Source organism: Vombatus ursinus, unplaced genomic scaffold (genome assembly GCF_900497805.2).
Source record: "Vombatus ursinus unplaced genomic scaffold, bare-nosed wombat genome assembly UNPS02009770.1, whole genome shotgun sequence".
Taxonomy (NCBI): domain Eukaryota; kingdom Metazoa; phylum Chordata; class Mammalia; order Diprotodontia; family Vombatidae; genus Vombatus; species Vombatus ursinus.
This window is the reverse complement of record NW_020949548.1, coordinates 4060121-4078293: the sequence shown is the minus strand read 5'-3', so window position 1 is coordinate 4078293 and position 18173 is coordinate 4060121. Positions and strand designations below refer to the sequence as shown.

General features: G+C 38.1%; 1 protein-coding gene across 1 annotated transcript in view; it reads left to right on the top strand.

Moving 5' to 3' along the window:
• The first annotated feature begins 460 nt into the window (after positions 1-460).
• The window catches only part of LOC114036142 (leucine zipper protein 2-like), a 232090-nt gene continuing 214377 nt past the window's right edge, over positions 461-18173 (top strand). The window contains exons 1-2 of the mRNA XM_027852556.1: positions 461-538; positions 11635-11697. Coding sequence (XP_027708357.1) covers positions 461-538; positions 11635-11697 — 141 coding nt within the window. The remainder of the gene's footprint in view (positions 539-11634; positions 11698-18173) is intronic.

Genomic DNA, 18173 nt, shown 5'->3' with positions numbered 1-18173 from the left:
ACTTCTAAGTTATCTTGGGCTGGAAATTGTTTTCCCCCTGTCCTTTTGTGGGTTCTCCCACTCTAGAATTTGTTTTAAGGCATTATTTAAAGGTGTTCAGAGGAGTTTTGGGAGAGAGCTCAGGTGAGTCCCTGCCTTTTTTCCAACATCTTGGCTGTACCCCCTCACCCCCATAGTAGGTTTTAAATAATTGTTGGATTGAATTGTTAACATATAATGCCATAAGTATGTTCAACATATAATTTAATCCTTTAAATGAACATTGTAATGATAATTCACCCAAAGTTTTCAATAAAAAAAAAGGAAGAATGTCTTCTCTAATTATGGACTTAGAGGCTTCCAATTTATTTAAGTTCTGTATGCCATCTTGAACAGCTTATCCCTGTACAAAACATAAACCAATGCTTCTGAAATATTTAGAGGAATTCTTAATATTTTATCACTTTTCAGTAATAAAACCATGTTCTTTTCTCAGAATAAAAGCTTGAAAAACAAGCTGCTGTCAGGAAACAAGTTATGTGGAATCCATGCTGAAGAGGTGAGTGGCACCCTTCCCCTCCCAGCTTCAGGAGAAGCCTCCTCATAGCAGTGCCAAACATGTCAGCCTGACACCGCTCCAGCCCCGCTGGGTTTGGTGAGATCAGCCTATTATCGCTGAGTACAGTATGGGGACTTCTGAGATTTTTCCCACATCAATCCAGTGATCTTGAATGTGTCTCCTGCTAGGTTTCTCTGGTTTCATTCCAACTGACTGAGATATCAAAATCAATTTGAACATTCTCTCTGGAAGTTCCGTGAAACCAAAGGTGAATGGGAAACCTAATGGTGAAATCTTGGGAGTCCCAATTGATAATAATGTTTCCTTATGAACGGGTTCTCAAAGATTCAATTATTTCATTCTGGGAAACTTTTTTCTATATTATAATGATATGTACTAGGGATTCTAAAAGATTCTCCAACCCCACTCCCTAAGGACAACAGAGACTCTTTTTTTTATTTTAATTTTTAGACAATTGGGGTTAAGTGACTTGCCCAGGGTCACATAGCTAGTTAAGTATCAAGGGTTTGGTCTGAGACTGGATTTGAACTCAGGTCCTCCTGACTACAGGGCCAGTGCTCTATTCACTGTGCCACCTAGCTGCCACTTCAACAGAGATTCTTTCAGGGAGTCTATGAGATCAAAACAATTTTCATAACAGTACTAATAAATTTTAATTTCTAATATAGTAAATATCAATAGATATCAAAGTTCTCAATAATTAAGAGAAAAAAGGGGCCCTGAGACCAAAATTTTGATAATCAGCGATCAGTAGAAAGCCAAGACATTTGGATAGACAATAAAGAAGAAAAATCCTCCAGGTACTCACCACTGTCTTAACGTTTTGCCCTCAAGTTGACACAGTGTGTTTCTCTATGTATTTTTCTTTCCCTCACACAGGATCAAATTGTTTGTTTGCAAGTGAAATGAAACACCCATTCATTTATTTTTTTAAATGATATTTTATTTTTCCCCAGTTACAAGTAAAGACAATTTTTAACATTCATTTAAAAAAAAGAGTTCCACATTTTCTCTCTCCCTCAACTCCCTCCTCAGTGAGTTGGCAAAAAATTTGATATAGATTATACAAGTTCAGTCATGCAAAACGTATTACCATATTAGTGATGTTGTGAAAGAAGATACAGACCCAAAGGAAAGCCATTTTTACCAGTACCATTTAAAACCTTATTTTTCTCTTTGAAAAGCCTCTTTAATCCAACCATACATTTAAATAAACAAAAGCCCCAAGCTAGGGACTTAAGATGCCTAGTCTTGCACTTGCTATTACACTAAGTGGATGCATAAGAATGATTCTGAAATATTAGCTCAGCTTACATTTACATAGCAGTTGATCTTATATGATGCCTTCAATAACACTGTTGAGGCAGATATTGCAAGAAGTATTATTCCCATTTTACAGATAAGTAAGTCTTGGAGACATAAATTTATCTCTCCTAGATAACATGGCTAGCAAGTAACTGAGCCTGGAATTCAAGTCTTCTGACTCAGTCAATGCCTAGTGTTCTTTCCCATATGTGTGTGTATTTAAAGGTGTCCGGGTCAGTGAGAAGACATTTTGCACACCAGCCAAGAAAATATGAAGGTCATGAGGACAATGGTGGCATCCTTCATTATTCACAGTAAACAAACAGGCCCACAAAAGTACATGGTTGAAGGGAAAGTGGTGGTCTCTCAGTGCTGAGGCTTAACACTTGCTGAAAGGAGAGCCAAAAGGTAATGCCTTGGCTAAGCTTCCTGTCTAGATTATAACCATAATAACTAACTTCTTATAGCGCTTTATGATTTGCAAAGTACTTTACATGGATTACGTCTCTTGAGCCTCACAACAACCCCCAAGGTAGGTGGTATTGTTATACCCATTTTACAGGAGAGGAAACAGAGGCTGAGAGAGGATAGAACTTGCTCAGATTCACATAGCAAATAAGATTATCCTAATCGTTATTTCTTACTGCTGGCATTTGATCTGGAGAGAAGTTAATCAATCCTCTTTATGCTCTCTGAATGGCCTCAAAAATCATTTCACCTTTATTTAGGATTCATTCTTCTTCTCTGCAAAATGAGGGGATTGGACAAGATCATCTCTCTGATATCTCCAAATCAGAGATTCTTATGCTTTTTTTTGTGTTATGGAACCCTTTAGCAGTAGGCTGAAGCCTAAGGACCCCTTCTGAGAATGTTTTTAAATGCATAAAATAAAATACAAAGGGTTACAAAGGACACCAATTATATTAAAATGCAGCTATAAAATATATACATATATAATATATATATATTAATTTCAATTCAGTAAATATTTATTAAGCTCCTACTACGTGCCAGACATTGTGCTAAGTACTGGGGTTTGCAAATAAGAAAAAGAGACAGTACCTGCCCTCAAGGAGTTTACAGTTTAAAGGGGGAAGACGAAACACCAAAGATGGCTGGAAAGGGAAGGATATGGGATGAGGTGCATCATGGAATACTGGGCAAGGAGCATCTTGTTCTATAAAGTTGCAACAAGGCAGAGCTGCAGATGCAAAGTGGAATAAGTTGGAAATTCAATGCCTGCCCTTTATAAAGGAAGACTTTAGGAGGAGTTTGGTACCCCATCCTCTGACACTGAGGGACGTGGTGTCAATCAAGGCTTGAGTTAGCCTCATGGTGATGAGTTTATCCTGGAAGTGGACATCTTGTTACATGGAGATGAAACCAGGCAGCACTACAAATACAGAGTGCAGTATATATAATTATATATATTAAAGGGAAAACAATTAGTAGACCCCATGTCAAGAGTACTTATATAATAATAATGATGGTAATGATGATGATAATAAACAACTTTTATATAATGCTATATTCCTGTAACTGTGCTAAGCCCTTTACAATTTTTATCTTCTTTGATACTCACAAAACCTAGGAGGTAGATGTTATCATTATCTCCATTTTACAGATAAGGAAGTAGTGGCAAACAGAGCTTAAATGACTTGCCCAGGGTCTCACAGCTACTAAGTATCTGAGGTTGGATGTGAATTCAGGTCTTCCTCATTGTAGCTCCAACATTCTATCCTTTCAACTACCTAGCTGCCTAATAACTACCAAATTCTGCCCCCTCATCTCCCTCTCCAGTGAAGTCTAATGTCTGAAACTCCAAAAGCAATTAGCAAATTCATGAATTATCTTAGTCAAATAAACAAGTTAGTCTTTTATTTGTTTTCAGCTAACAAGCTGTGCTTTGATTACAAGCCATTGCTGAACCATTAATAAGTCAAATTGCATTTGAATTTTATAAATGTTTAGATTCCACACCAGGGAGCCTGGATCAGACATGACTGTCATACAGACATGCCTTTGATCCAGATGGGAGACATGATTTAGGTACTTGCATATTTAGCCTCAGCATTCAGGCTCAACAGCCATGGCATGAATTTGTTCAGTTGTACACCCTTATTCACATTCTTTTTTATTAGTGATGGCACTATTGCTGTTCCCCTGCAATTACAATCATTGAGTCAAAAGAAAAGGAAATTACTTGTCTGCTTTAAGGTTTAGATTGAGGAAATCTGTTCTGTGCAGTGTGTAGTAGGCAGAATTCTCTATTGTTCAGTATGGGGGCAGGTGGGGTATGTCATCATTGTGATAAAACAATTAGTGAAAATGTTGATAAATCAGAATTTTTCTCTTTGAGATGAAATGGCTAGATCACAAGAAAATAGCATGGACCAAGACTTTTTTTTTTTAACCTAAAACACTTTGAATTGGAGTTAGAACATATTCAGTCTAATCCTTCCACACCTCCATTTGTAGCTGTGATATTGTACCATGACCATTGATCTCTGGGATGATGACCTACAGACACAAAAAAGATCCTTCTGGATCTCTCATCTCCATTTGCACATGCAATCTTCCTACCCTGGAATGTAGCCCTTCCTCAATTCCATCTCTTAGCTGGTCCTTAAAGGCTCAGCCTAAGGGCTATCTCCCCTACTTGATTTCCTACATCTGCTCTCCAGACCACAGTGTGGATAGTTGACTGGGCCTGGAATCACCAATGATTGGGTTCCAATTATTCTTCAGACACTTACTATCTGTATAAATCAGGTCAAGACATTTAATTGCTGTCTGCCTCAGTCTCCTCATCTGTAAAATGGCATAATAATTGGTGTAAAGTAAAACTAAGTAATGTATAAAAGGTGTTTTCTACAATGATAGCACCTGCCTTCCAGGGTTGTTGTGAGGATAAAATAAGATCATAGTTCTAAAGCTTTTGCAACCTTGAAACTTTGAAAATTTTAAAGTGCTATACAAAGGGTAGCTATTTCATGTGTGTGTGTGTGTGTGTGTGTATACACACATATACATATGTGCACATGTATTATATATACATATATATGTACAACAGACACACACACACACACACACACACACATACACACACACAGGCATAGGAACTGGCTAGGTGGCCCAGGGGATAGAGCACTAAGCCTGAAGTCAGGAAGACCTGACTTAAAATCCAGCCTCAAACAATTACTAGCTGTGTGACCCTGGGCAAGTCATTTAACCTCTGTTTGCCTTAAGCCACTGAAGAAGGAAAGGACAAGAAAACCTTTGCCAAGAAAACCTCATGGATAGTATCGTTCATGGGGTCAAGACGAGTCCTATACAACTGAACAACAACAAATTTTACACACACATATACATTTATTTTATATTATGTGTATATATATTTACATTTACTTATTGTTTACCTCTAATATTAATGGAAGAAATGTGAGGGTAAGGACAATAATTTTTTGGCTTTCAGTATCTGGTGCACAGCACATTGTCTGACATATTTGAGTCAGCAGAATCTGGGTTCAAATTCTGCCTCAGATAATTGCCAGATGTGTGACCTTCTGCAAGTCACTTAACCTGTCTCATGCTAAGTTTCCTTATCTGTAAAATGGGCACAAAAATATTACCTACCTCCCAGGATTGTTTTGAAGAAAAATTCAATCACATATGAAAAGTGTTTTGTAAAACTTAAATATTTATTTCCATATCTAAGGCCTGGGATTATATTGGTGTAATGAATTTCTATTCAAGAAATTCCCTCTACCAATGTAGATCTGGCACTATTCTAACTACTAGTAGTCTTAGGAAGTTGCCTTGTGGGCTGATAGTGACTTGTCTAGGGTCACTCAGCCAAGATGTGTCAGAGGCAGGTCAACCCCTCCCCCTAAAAAAACCTCTTCAAAGCACCTAAAAATGCTTATTGACTAGAATATATTCAATCCAAGGGATACCTTGCACTTTCAAGGCATAGGAAAGGATGAAAACCTCAGTAAGGGGTGCCCTCCCAGGACTGGTCCTGAGCTCAGAACATGGGGAAAACCTTCCTCAAAGAACGTACATGGTGGGCAGCCTGGACTTGAGATCAACTTGAACGCATCTGCCCTTCTCCCTGCCACCGAGAACCATAGAATCACAGGGTTGGAGGGAGCTTCAGAAGCCAGACAATCCAACTCCTTATTGGAAACATAAATTCTCTATCTAACATCCCTGCCAAATAGGTAACTAAATCCAATATTTCCTGAGCAAGTCCATAACGGTGTTGGACAGCTCCAATGGTAGGGACATTCATTTTCATATTGAGTTAAATTTTATAGAAAAATATTACTCCTCGTTCTGCCCTTTGGGGCCCAACAGAACAAGTTGCATCCCTCTTCCATGTGACAGGTGCTCAAATATCTGAAGGTAGAGATCATGCTTCTATAAGCCTTCTTTTCTTCAGACTAAACAACTTCAATTCCTGCAGTCGGCCATTGTGTAAAGTTGCCTCCAACCCCCCCCCCCACCAGAGCTGAAAAACATATTTACAAAGTGTTAATCACCAGTAGTTAAGAAGAAATTGATGGCCACTAGAATGATATCCTTCCTCCATCCATGAACCTTGATTTGGCTTGAGAGGGGTCTGATTTCTCTCCCTATTCTTTTCACAGCACAAGAGGTGCATGCATTAGCATTATTAACCTGCAGGATGTTTTGTATTTTAGTGCTGAATGCTATTTAAATGCATTTTTATTTCTGAGTTACCATACCTGAGATTCAGAAACTGTTTGAAGGTTTTAGGCTTAAGCAAAAATTTAACAATGCATGGAATACAGTTATTTGCCTCCAATACAGCATCAGTACTATAGATCTCATCTGTCTTGTGGGTGTCCCTAGCAGAATCATTCTCCATATCTTTGTCTCTCTGACTTTCTCTATGTCTCTGTCTCTCTTTGTCTTTCTCTCTCTTATGAGTATATTACAAAATATAACATAAGAATCTCATGCTGAATTTGAACACACTTAGAATTCATATACAAATGCTAAAAGGGTAATAACTTACTTTTCTCTTGGTTACCTATCCAGGCCAACTGTCCAAAATGCAGGTGAGGATCTGAAAGAAGGCCTAATACCAAAGGCCTCTGGGAAGCCAAAATGGTCATCCCAAAAATCATGCTCCAAAGATGATAAACTTCATTTAGAAAGGCTGCCTTTCAGTCCTTAGAACGTACTAATTCTTATTTAAAATGCAGTTTCCACAAGATCAACAGTGTGGTATCAGAGCCCTTTAGAAAAATATGAACATCAAATTAGAAAGGATTGAAGTGGTGAGAAATCATAGCCTGAAAACTGGAAGAAGAATGAAAATGTGTTTGCCAAATTGACAGAAAGATTACACAAACACATGCACACACAAATTTATGTATCCATTCTGTGTAGAGACAAATATATTCAAGTGGGGCAGCTAGGTGGCATAGTGGATAGAGTGTCAGGCCCGGAATCAGGAAGACTCATCTTCCTCAGTTCAAATCTGGCCTCAGAAACTTGCTAGTTGAGTGACCCTGGACAAGTCACCTCACTCTATTTGCCTCAGTTTTTCTCGTCTGTAAGTTGAGCTAGTGAAAGAAATGGCAAACCACTCCTACCTATATCTTTGCCAAGAAAACTTCAAATGAGGTCACGAAGAGTCAGACATGACTGAAAATGAATAAATGAAAACTCAACGGCCCATGATGGCCTAGTAGTCTATACCTATGACGATGCTCCACGTGACTTATCAAGCAAAGGTTAAGTGATACATAATATCCTCAGTATTTTTAAAAGTAAACATGTACATATTTTTATATATGTGTGCATTGTTTTGGAAAGGTTTCAGTCAAAATAGTAATAATAGTTACTCATAATAATAAGCATAGTGCATTTAGGTGGTGCAGTGAATAGAACATTGGACCTAGAGTCAGGAAGACCGGAGTTCAAATGTGGCCTCAGATTCTTACTAGTTGTGTGACTCTGGGCAAATCATTCAATCTTGTTGCCTCATTTTCCTCATATGTAAAATAAACTAGAGAAGGTTGGAAAACCACTCCAATATCTTTGCCAAGAAAATCCCAAATTGGGTCATGAGGTATCTGACATGACTGAAATGATTGAACAGCAACACGCAATAATAATAAACTACTCCCCAATACTTTTATGAAGGTAGAAAAAGCAGTTGTTTTTTCTTCTTTTACAGTAATATATGGAACATAGAACATCAGAATAGTTGCTTGTCCCAGGACTTTTTCTATCTAAATTTTTTCGAAAAATAGGAAAAGTACAAGTATTTGTAATCCTCTTTCTTAGTATGAGGAAATTGAGCTAGTGGCTCAAAGAGTTTAAATTTCTTACTCAGGATCATGCAGCTAGTTAGTGTCTGTTTTGAGATTTTAACCTAGTTCTCCCTGATTGCAAGTCCATTGCTCTATCTACAATGCCATACTATATTTCATAATAATAATACTATTAGTTATTAACATTGGCTAATAAGTTTAATAACAATAATAGCTAATATTTATATACCATACTTTAAGGTTTACAAAGCATTTTACACTTGTAATCTTATTTGTTACTCACAACAACCCTGTTACTATAATCCATATTTTAAAATGAGAAAACTGAAACTAAGAGGTCACAAAGATAATAAGTGTCCAAAGTGGGATCTGAACCCAAGTCTTCCAATTCTAGGTAGTACTTTAATAACTTTCTCACAGTGCTTCTCATAAGTAAACAACATTTTGGCATTTAAATTGATAGGTTTCCATTAGAAAATTCATTTCTGTGCAACATCTCATTTCCCCAATGATTCTGAATACATAAGGTGCTACTGTATACATTTTTAAGCCAAGTGGAAACTACAGAAATTCATGTTTACTTAAGAGACTGTGCTGGCACCAAAGGAATCCTGAGCAGCATATTGAAACAGCAGGGAGAGATTGCAAATTGTCTTTCTCGAGCTGGCAACGGGTGACAAGAATAGCCCTGGTTGTTGTAAGCTCTAGAATTGGTGTTGTAATAAACATGCAGACCAGGAATTGACCCAGAGATAAAATTAATGTAACAACAAAACATTCTGTCTCATACCTCCCTCTGAACACTCACTTGCCAGTAGTTTCTCTGGAGTTTTCATTTGGTCTTGTAAAAAGAGAGGAATAGGACTTTCTATAGAAGGATCTTTAAATCTGAGTGCATATATATTTGTGCGTCTGTGCCCCTTCACTGGGAAAGGCTTTCATATTGCCAGTTATTTCAAGGAAAATAGAAAAATCGTACTCATGGAAATTGCAAAGCATTTTAACTAATTTGTTAGAAACAGCAATTACTAGCTTTCTGAGAGGTAGAACTGAATTGACTTATTCCAAATAGTCATGAGTGTGCCTAGGGCCTCCATTCTTTCCTGGGTTTTGGAGAATCTCCTGGTGCATCATAATTCATAGTTTTGAAAATACAGATAGACATTTTTCTGGGGCACTCCATTTCATGATATCTAAGCCTCTGAGTAGTAAATCAGTGATGGTGCTTTCTGTTTTATACCCTATTGGCATCTTTTAGCCAGTGAAATAATTGCAAAGTAATTGCTATACGTCCATAACCCCTGCAAGTTGCATTGTTTTTAGTATCTTGGGATCATAGAGTTTTAGAGCTAGAAAGGATGTCATTGAGTCACAGATTAGAAAACTGAGAATCAGAGAGAAGTGACATAGGAATAGCCTGTTATATAGAAAGGACCTCAAGAGATCTGAACTAATCGAGCTAAAGAAACCCTTTAGTTCAGTAATCATTTTACAGGTGAAGAAACTGAGGCCCATGGAGCTTGAGTGTCTTATGTAAGTTTTCATAAATAGTAACATATCTGAAGTGGTATTTGAATCCCGGAGCTAACTAGAGCACCTGGTTTCAAAGTCCACTGCAGAGTCAATGGTCTTTCCACTGTGCCAAGCTGACACCTTGGGTCACACAGGTAGCAAATCTCCAGAGTCTGACTATAACTCCACCCTTCTGCCCCCTCCCCCATAGTAATAGCAACAAGGCACATTTGTATAGCACTTTCTACATCCAGAATTCGTTCAACAAACATCTCGTTTTATCTTCATGAGCTCCCTGTGGCAGGTACTATCACTCCTACAAGACAGATTGCATTGTCTTTATGAGTTGAAAATTTAAGCTATTGTAGACTCATCTGCTATTTAGGAGAAGTCAGTGGACTTCTTAAATTAATCATCATTCTAGGATTTGGGAGTCCTTGGTTTAGAAAAATAAGGAGCCTTGGAGAACATCTAACCTAACCCCATAATTTTACTGATGATGAAACATATTCCCAGAGAGATGAAATTACCTCTACAAAGTCATAAAGATTATAATCATCTACTGTGTGGTTTGAACTCAGGTCTTTCTGGCTGAAAGTCCAGGCTTCTCTATCAACTGCCATTTCTTGCCCATAAAATTATGCAGCTGCTAGGGAGTTAAGGTATTAAATTACACAAGTTTCTTATCTTTACTTAAATCAATTATGCATTAACGTAATTATGAAATCAGCTATGCATTAATGTAATTATGTTTTTTTCCCTCAATTTCTTCCCTTTTGCATTATTCATTCACATACACATACATGTATATATTCCATAATCACCTTGACTCAAGAGATGGCCAATCATCCCTTCTGATGTGATTTCCCTATTAAGTTGCTTAGTGTCTTGCAGAGGTTTTTTAGCTAACTCTGTCTTCAAACTTTCTATGATTCAGCATCTTCCAGTGATAAATACTTCTCAATTTATCTCCATGGCGTGCCTTCTCATAGGTACTATTGGCTAGGTACTGTACTCGATATAATGCTTGGACTGGGGTCAGGAAGTACCCAGTTCCAATGTGATCTCATACTTACTAGCTGTGTATGACTCTGGGCAAGTCACTTTGTCCCTAACTGCCTCAGTTTCCTCATCTATAAAATGGGGTAATAATTGCACCTATCTCCCAGTGTTGTTGTGAGGATCAAATAACATAAAAATTGTAAATATGTTATCCGCACACACATTCACACACACACACACATACACAATACCAAACAGCTATTTTTAAAAATTACAAATGCTTACTTTAAATTCTATCTCCTAAATTAAAAAAAAATTAAAAAGCAAGACATCAAGCAACTTTCTTAAGAGTATTGATCTAAATCAGACTTAGTTATATCTAGCATAGGGAAATAATGGCAGTCCTATAATTATTCAATTCAACCCAACAAATCAGAGGAAGGGAGGGAGAGAGAAAGAGAGACAGAGACAGAGACAGAGAGAGAGAGAGAGGAGAGAGAGATCGAGATCGAGATCGAGATCCTTTCTTTCCCTGGAGGAGTTTAGTTGTTCCTGGAGACATGAAACAGGGACATAAGTAAATAAATATAAATTATAAACACAATGAAAAGTTATTTCAAAAGGGAGAGAGTGTTATAAGCAAAAGGACTAAGGAAGGGTCACTAGGGGGAGGTGGCATTTGAGCTGTACTGTATCTCTGGGGATTCTACCATTGCAGCTGAAGTAGTGTTTCTGTGCATTTTTAATTCATCTGAGAGATCTCTCTCCTTGTCATGTTATATGATTGTCCCTACCCAAATCTGGCCTCAACTTTTTTTTTTAAACTTAGTTTAATTTTGGCATCTCATTTACTGGGAAACTACTGTTTGAGATGATTGTATTTTTTCTTGTGTGTTCTAAAATGTATGTGATTCAAGGAACAAATCTATTATTTTGCTCTTGCAGTCCAAAAAGATCCAAGCCCAATTGAAGGAGCTGCGTTATGGGAAAAAGGACTTGATTTTCAAGGTGAGTTTATCTGTTTGTCTCTTTTATTTTTCATTTTGTTTTTGTTTTTGTTTTCCTTATTCCTGGTGCACGTATTTTCCTGGAGCAAATGAACCATCAAAGTCATTCAGTGAGATTGTAACTACATTTATAACATAAAAGGGACCATAATTTTCCTGTTAAGCTAATGAGAGTTGGGGACATTTAAGGGCAAACATGTTTCCATTGATAATGTTTTCTAAATCCAATTTAAAAAATATTTATAAATGTCTAATATACTGTGCTAGTTGTGTACATAATGTGCACATAAAATACATATTCTATATGTGTATAAATGTGCATATAAATACGAATCCTCTATGTACCATATGTAGATAGACAAACACAAGACAGACACACATGCATGCACACATGCACACACATGCATGCATATGTTATGTGTACCCATATGCTCATGTGTGTGTTTGCATTGTATATGTGTGCATACATGTGCACATGTGTCTATATTGTTTAATTAGAGTTGGGAACATTTAAGAACAAACTTGTTTCCATTAATATGCTTTCTAAACCCAATTCAATTTGCCAAGCATTTATAAATGCCTACTATATGCCTTGCTTTGTTGTGTATGTATGTACCTATAGGATATGTATCTTATATCTACTATGTATAGATGAAGGATATACATCCATATGTAATAGATATAGGATACACATATGTATATGTGTGTACATATACACACAAATACATATATACATACATATTATATTGTAATATTTATGGTTTTGAACTGTGACCTCAAAGATGACACTCTCCTATGGCCTCTACCAATACAGGTCAACATCTACTCTCCAACTAACAATCTGAGAGTGATGTCTGGGTAGTACTTCTCCCACATACTGGGAGTATAAAGACAAAAATAAAACTGTCTCTACATTTTAGACATTTGTATTTGACTGAGCAGATGTGGCAACAAAGTGATGCAGTGGTTAGAGCACTGGCTTAGAATTGGGAAGACTCATCTTCTTGAGTTCAAATCTGGCCTCAGGCGCTTACTAGCTGTGTGACCCTGGGCAAGTCACTTAACCCTGTTTGCCTCAGTTTCTTCATCTGCATAATAAGCTAGAGAAGGAAATGGCAAACAGCTCCACCGTCCTTGCCAAGAGTTGCAAAGAGTCAGAAGTGACTGGAACAACTGAACAACAAGAACATGTGACATTTACATTGTTTTGTTCTGGACAGGGCTTAAGATTCCATTGGTTGAAGGAACTCCCTTTACCCCATTTACCCATTACTTGCATTTGTAGTCTTATACACTAACCAGGGGCAGTGGAATATTAAGGCCCTCACACATACAACCAGTTTGTGTCAGAAGAGGGATTTGAACCCAGATCTTCCTGACTTGAAGTGTTATTCTCTATGCACTATGCCCTGCTGCCTCTTTTTATTTGTATTTTAAAGCAAAATATGTACAAACTAATTTCAAAGTGGAAGAGAATTCCTGGGAGGGGGGATTAGGAAAGCTTTCATTGGCGGGTGGCTTCTTATTTGTGCTTTGAAAGAAGCTAAGCAACCTAAGAGGCAGAAGGAGACTCTCTGGGGGTTTCCTTTAATCCGAGTCTGGTCATGCACTGTTCTGGTTTGTTATTCCAAAAAGCACTCTAAATGGTCAAATTTATATCTCAGTAGAGCTAAGCTTGAAATAATGCTGGGACAGGGTCTTAAATAGCTTCTGCACAACCTCTTCCCTCCCGCCTCTCCCCCAACCTTGGGAAAGTTTGGTTCATGTTTGAATAGCTAGAAAGAACTTTGGAAGTGATGAGTTCCCTCTTGTTGGAGGTCTGCAAATGATGCTGGGCTAATTACTTGGAAGGGATATTGCCAGGGGGAATACTGTCTGAGGCAACCTCTGAAGTCCTTTCCTTTTCTATGATTGATTTTAATAAATAGTGGGGAGAAGTGGAGAGAATTGACATTCCATATTTATTATTAATTACTATTCATAATCGTAATAGCTGACATTTTTTTCTCATAGAGTCTGATACATAGTAAGTGTTTTAATGTGTATTGGTTGATTAACTGGGAAAGTATTTTATCATTTGCAAAATATTCTACATGCATTATTTCCTTTGAGCCTCAGAGTAACTTAACAATCACTTGGTAAGTACTCTAGTTCTCAATATCCCCATTTCAGAGAGGAAGCAACTGAGGGTGAGAAAGTTTATCTGATTTGCTCCTATTACCTGGCTAGTTAATTTCAAAAGAAAAGTTCGAATTCGGTTTATGATGTCATGCTATTTATCATTCCGTTTGCTGTGCAATGATGAATCGAATACAGCCTAGTTCCTGTTGATTAGTGGAAGGATTCATGGTACTGTGAATAGAGACTGGGTGAGGAATGGATAACCTTTCAGAAATGAACCTAACCAGATTCATAGCTAGGGTTGTATGACTAGGGCTTTATCTCAAGAAGCCAAAATTTAAAGGAACATGATCATGTCCTTGGGTGAACCAAATATCCATTGAAGTCTCCACCTAGGCCTCCTTTATCAAGCCTCTCCTGCTGCATGGACCTTGTTCTCCCCTTTGCTCTAGAAGCTAAAATCCCTGTTTTTGACTCTGTTCCTGACTTGTTTTTCCGTATTTAAAATGAGGAATAGGATAAATTAACAGTGGATTAGAAAGGCTGCGGAGAATTCAAGGAGGGGGAGGTGGAAGAGAGAAGGGAAATTCTCTGTGTTAAGGAACTAAACATACAAGCAGCTGGAAGAGGGGGTTTTAACAGTGCCTAAGAACCTGGCATCCATGGCACATAGTGAGTTTGCTATACCTGCTATAGGATCAAATGAGGTCATTGACTCATGGATTCTGAGCCAGAAGGAAGGTTAGAGGTCTGTTAAGTCTGTCCCCTTTATTTATACATGAGAAAAATGAGGTCATTGAGTGAACCCCATTCTGCTTACAGAGGAGGAAACTGAAGCCTGGAAAGGTTAATTGCCTTGGTTAGGGTCGCAGAGCTGGTAACTATTTGTGGAAGGATTCAAAGCCAGTTACATCTGACTTGAAGTCCAGAACTCTACTGAGATATAAATTTGGCCATTTGGATCTACATTGCTATTGTGATATATCAAGAACATTGAAAACCTTAAAACCCTATATACAGGTTGGCAATTTTTTATAATGATTTTGGTTATTGGTTGTGGACCCTTGGACTGAGTCATAAAAGAGGAAATCACTGCCAGTTTGGGAATATTTTTTCTTCAGTATTAACACTGCTATGACTTGATGCTATTTGTAGGTAATTAACATAGCCAGAGATAGGACAGATGCCTGTGCACTAAGCCCTCTGTGTTTGGAATAAAATGGTAGTCTGACAATTGCAAAGTCAGATGATAAATTTGCTTTCTTTATTAATTTTGCTCAGTCCTGGCTCTGCTTCAGGGGAGGCACAAACTATAATAATTGCTCTCTGTGCAGAAGTTAGGGGATCATGGTGATTGTTCGCCATAGGAAATTTGGGAGGTCTTGATTCTCTTTGGAGCTGATGTTTGTGTCCTGGACCGTCTCGACCCCCCAACTTTTTATCATTTCATTAGGGCTTCAAGTAACTCCACCATCATTCTACTCTTAATCCAGACTTAGGTCTGAGGAAGCCAAGGAATTTTCCTCTGGTGGCCTAGTTCATGAGAGGGAGGCCCAGAGGAATCATAATTAGAAATTAGCATGGAGGCCAGGCTTGAGGTCAAATGTCATCTGGCAGTTCCCATCCAAATGAGAACCAGAGGCTTTGGAGGAAAAAAATAAGATGCGTAAGTTTACACAAATTAAACCCTGCCAGACAAGAGTGGCCGAGTAAATAGAAGCCTACTCCTCTCTCTGTCAGTTCATTAAGCAATTGGTATTAGAGGATATTAATACATTTGAATTCAATTTCACAAGCATTTATAAGCTCCTATAATGTGTTGAGCCTCTTACTAAGAGCTAGGGATACAAAACTAACCTCAAGGAACCAGCATTCTTCCAGGGAACTTCTAAGCACATAGAAAACAGAATTTAGCAGTATATAACATAATTTCTTAAGAGGGAGACATTGACAGCTTGAGGGATCAGAAAAGGCCTGATGTAGAAAGTGGCACTTGAGAACCCTAAAAGGAAAATAGGGATTTTTACATAGGTGGAAGTGAGAAGGGAGAGCATTCCAGACATGAGGATCACCTGTGCAAAGACTCAGACGTGTGTGTGGGTATGGGAGTGGGTGTGGGTGTGGGTATGGGTATGGGTATGGGTATGGGTGTGGGTATGCGTATGGGTGTGGGTATGGGTATGGGTGGGTGGGTGGGGATATCTGTGAATACCAAGATATTTGTCAATGTAAAAGTGTTTTTGTTCTGACCTTTTTTTATTTAGTGTTTTGTTTTTCCCAGTTACATGTAAAAACAATTTCCAACATTTATTTTTAAAACTTTGAGTTCCAAATTCTCCCTTTTCCTCCCTCTCCATCTCCCTCATTGAGAAGGCAAGTAGTTCGATATAGGTTATACATGTGTAGTCATGCAAAACATACCTATAATAGCCATGTTGTGAAAGAAAACACAGACCAAAAAAAAAAAAAACAACAAAAAAACAAAAAACCTCAAGAAAAAGAAAGAAAGAAAAAAAAAGTATGCTTCAATCTGTATTCAGACGTAATCAGTTTTTGTCTGGGGATGGATAGCATTTTTTCATTGTAAGTCCTTCAGAGTCGTTTTAGATCATTGTGTTGCTGAGAATAGCTAAATCATTCACAGCTGATCATCTTACAATATTGCTGTTACTTTGTACACAGCACATTTCACTTTGCATCAGTCGATGCAAGTGTTTCCAGGTTTTTCTAAGAGCGTCCTTTGACAGACCTTTCCTGCTGGCCTTCTAAGTTGTCTGTGGCTCCTGTGGGCTGAGAGGTTTGGACACAGCCACTGCTGCCAGTGATTCGGTCACCTGGAGGCCTGCCCTGGGTTTGCTGGAACCTGATCAGCATTGGACTGCCCTCATCTCTCACCCTGGTGCGATAGACCTTTCCTGCTGACCTTCCGAGTTGTCTTGGGATAGAAATTTGTTTCAATCCGTCTTTTTGTAGGTTCTGCTGCTCTAGAATTTGTTTAGAGTCACTTTTAAAGGTATTTGGATGGGTTTGGGAGAGAGCTCAGGTGAATCCCTGCCTTTACTCTGCCATCTTGGCTCTGCCTCCTGTATACCTGTATACCTTTTAATAAAGATAGAAAGAATATTGATATTAAGTACTCCCAAAATCTCACTGAGCCTTAGTATCCATATCTGTAAAATGGGAGTAATGACACATAGCACATGTTGGTTATAAAGAAGGCACTTTGCAAACAGTAAAATGTCACATATATGTCAATTATTATTGTTGCTATTGCTGTGTGCAGAGCAGTACATTTCCAGTGATTAAAAAAAAAACAGTCCCTGCCTTCAAGGAGCTTACAATCAAGTTGAGGAATACTAATATTTATTCTAGAATGCTTAAATTTGGGGAGGGGGATTGCTGCTGCTGCCATTGAATAAATAGGTCAAATGACACAGAGGCTAGAGAGCAGCCCTAGAGCCAGAAAAATTTAGGCTCAAAGCCCAGCTGGCACATACAAGGCAAAGTCAGGCCACTTACCAGTTTCCTGGACGTTAAAGTCTGGAAGAAACTTCCACAGTAGGTTTGCCCAGCGTGACGAAATCACAGGAAGAAGAAGAAGCAACAAAAGTAGTAGCTGACCATTATATATTTAGGGTGTACCCTGGGCGGTTTTAAGTTACGTTTTATACATATATAAATCCATGCATGCACATCTGCATATGCACATACACATACACGTACATACATGGAGATATTCTATTCTATCCTATTTTATCATACTATACTATAGATGACCTGCTTTCTAAGTGTACTACAGTGGAGTTCAGCCCGCTTCTTTTATAGACAATTATAATGATAATAATAAATAATTAACATATATTACTAATTATGTGTCAGTCACTTTGCTAAGTGCTTTACAGTTATCTCATTTCATCTTCATAGTAACCCTGGGAGGTAAGTGCTATTATTATCCCCATTTTACTGATGAGCAAACTGAGAAAATGGAAGTAAAGCAACTTCCCTAGAGTCTCAGCGAGTAAGTATCTCAGGCTAGATTCAAACTGGAGTCTTTCCGACCCCAGGCCTGGCACTCTATCCATTGTACCACTGTAAGGGGTATAACCTACTGTTGCAGAGAAATAGGATCAATATTGTCCTTGTTTTATAAGTGAGAAAACAGAGGCTCCGAGGGTGAAAAACTTGGCTTTTCTAACATGACTAGTTACTGTCCTAGGCAGATTGAACCCAGGTCTCTTTTGACACCAAGTCCCAAATTCTACTATATCATGTTGCTTTTCAGTGGAAGGGATCACAGTCCTCCATTTCATCTCCCCATCCCTGCGCCTCTTTGATTTAATAAGTAGTCTCCATGAG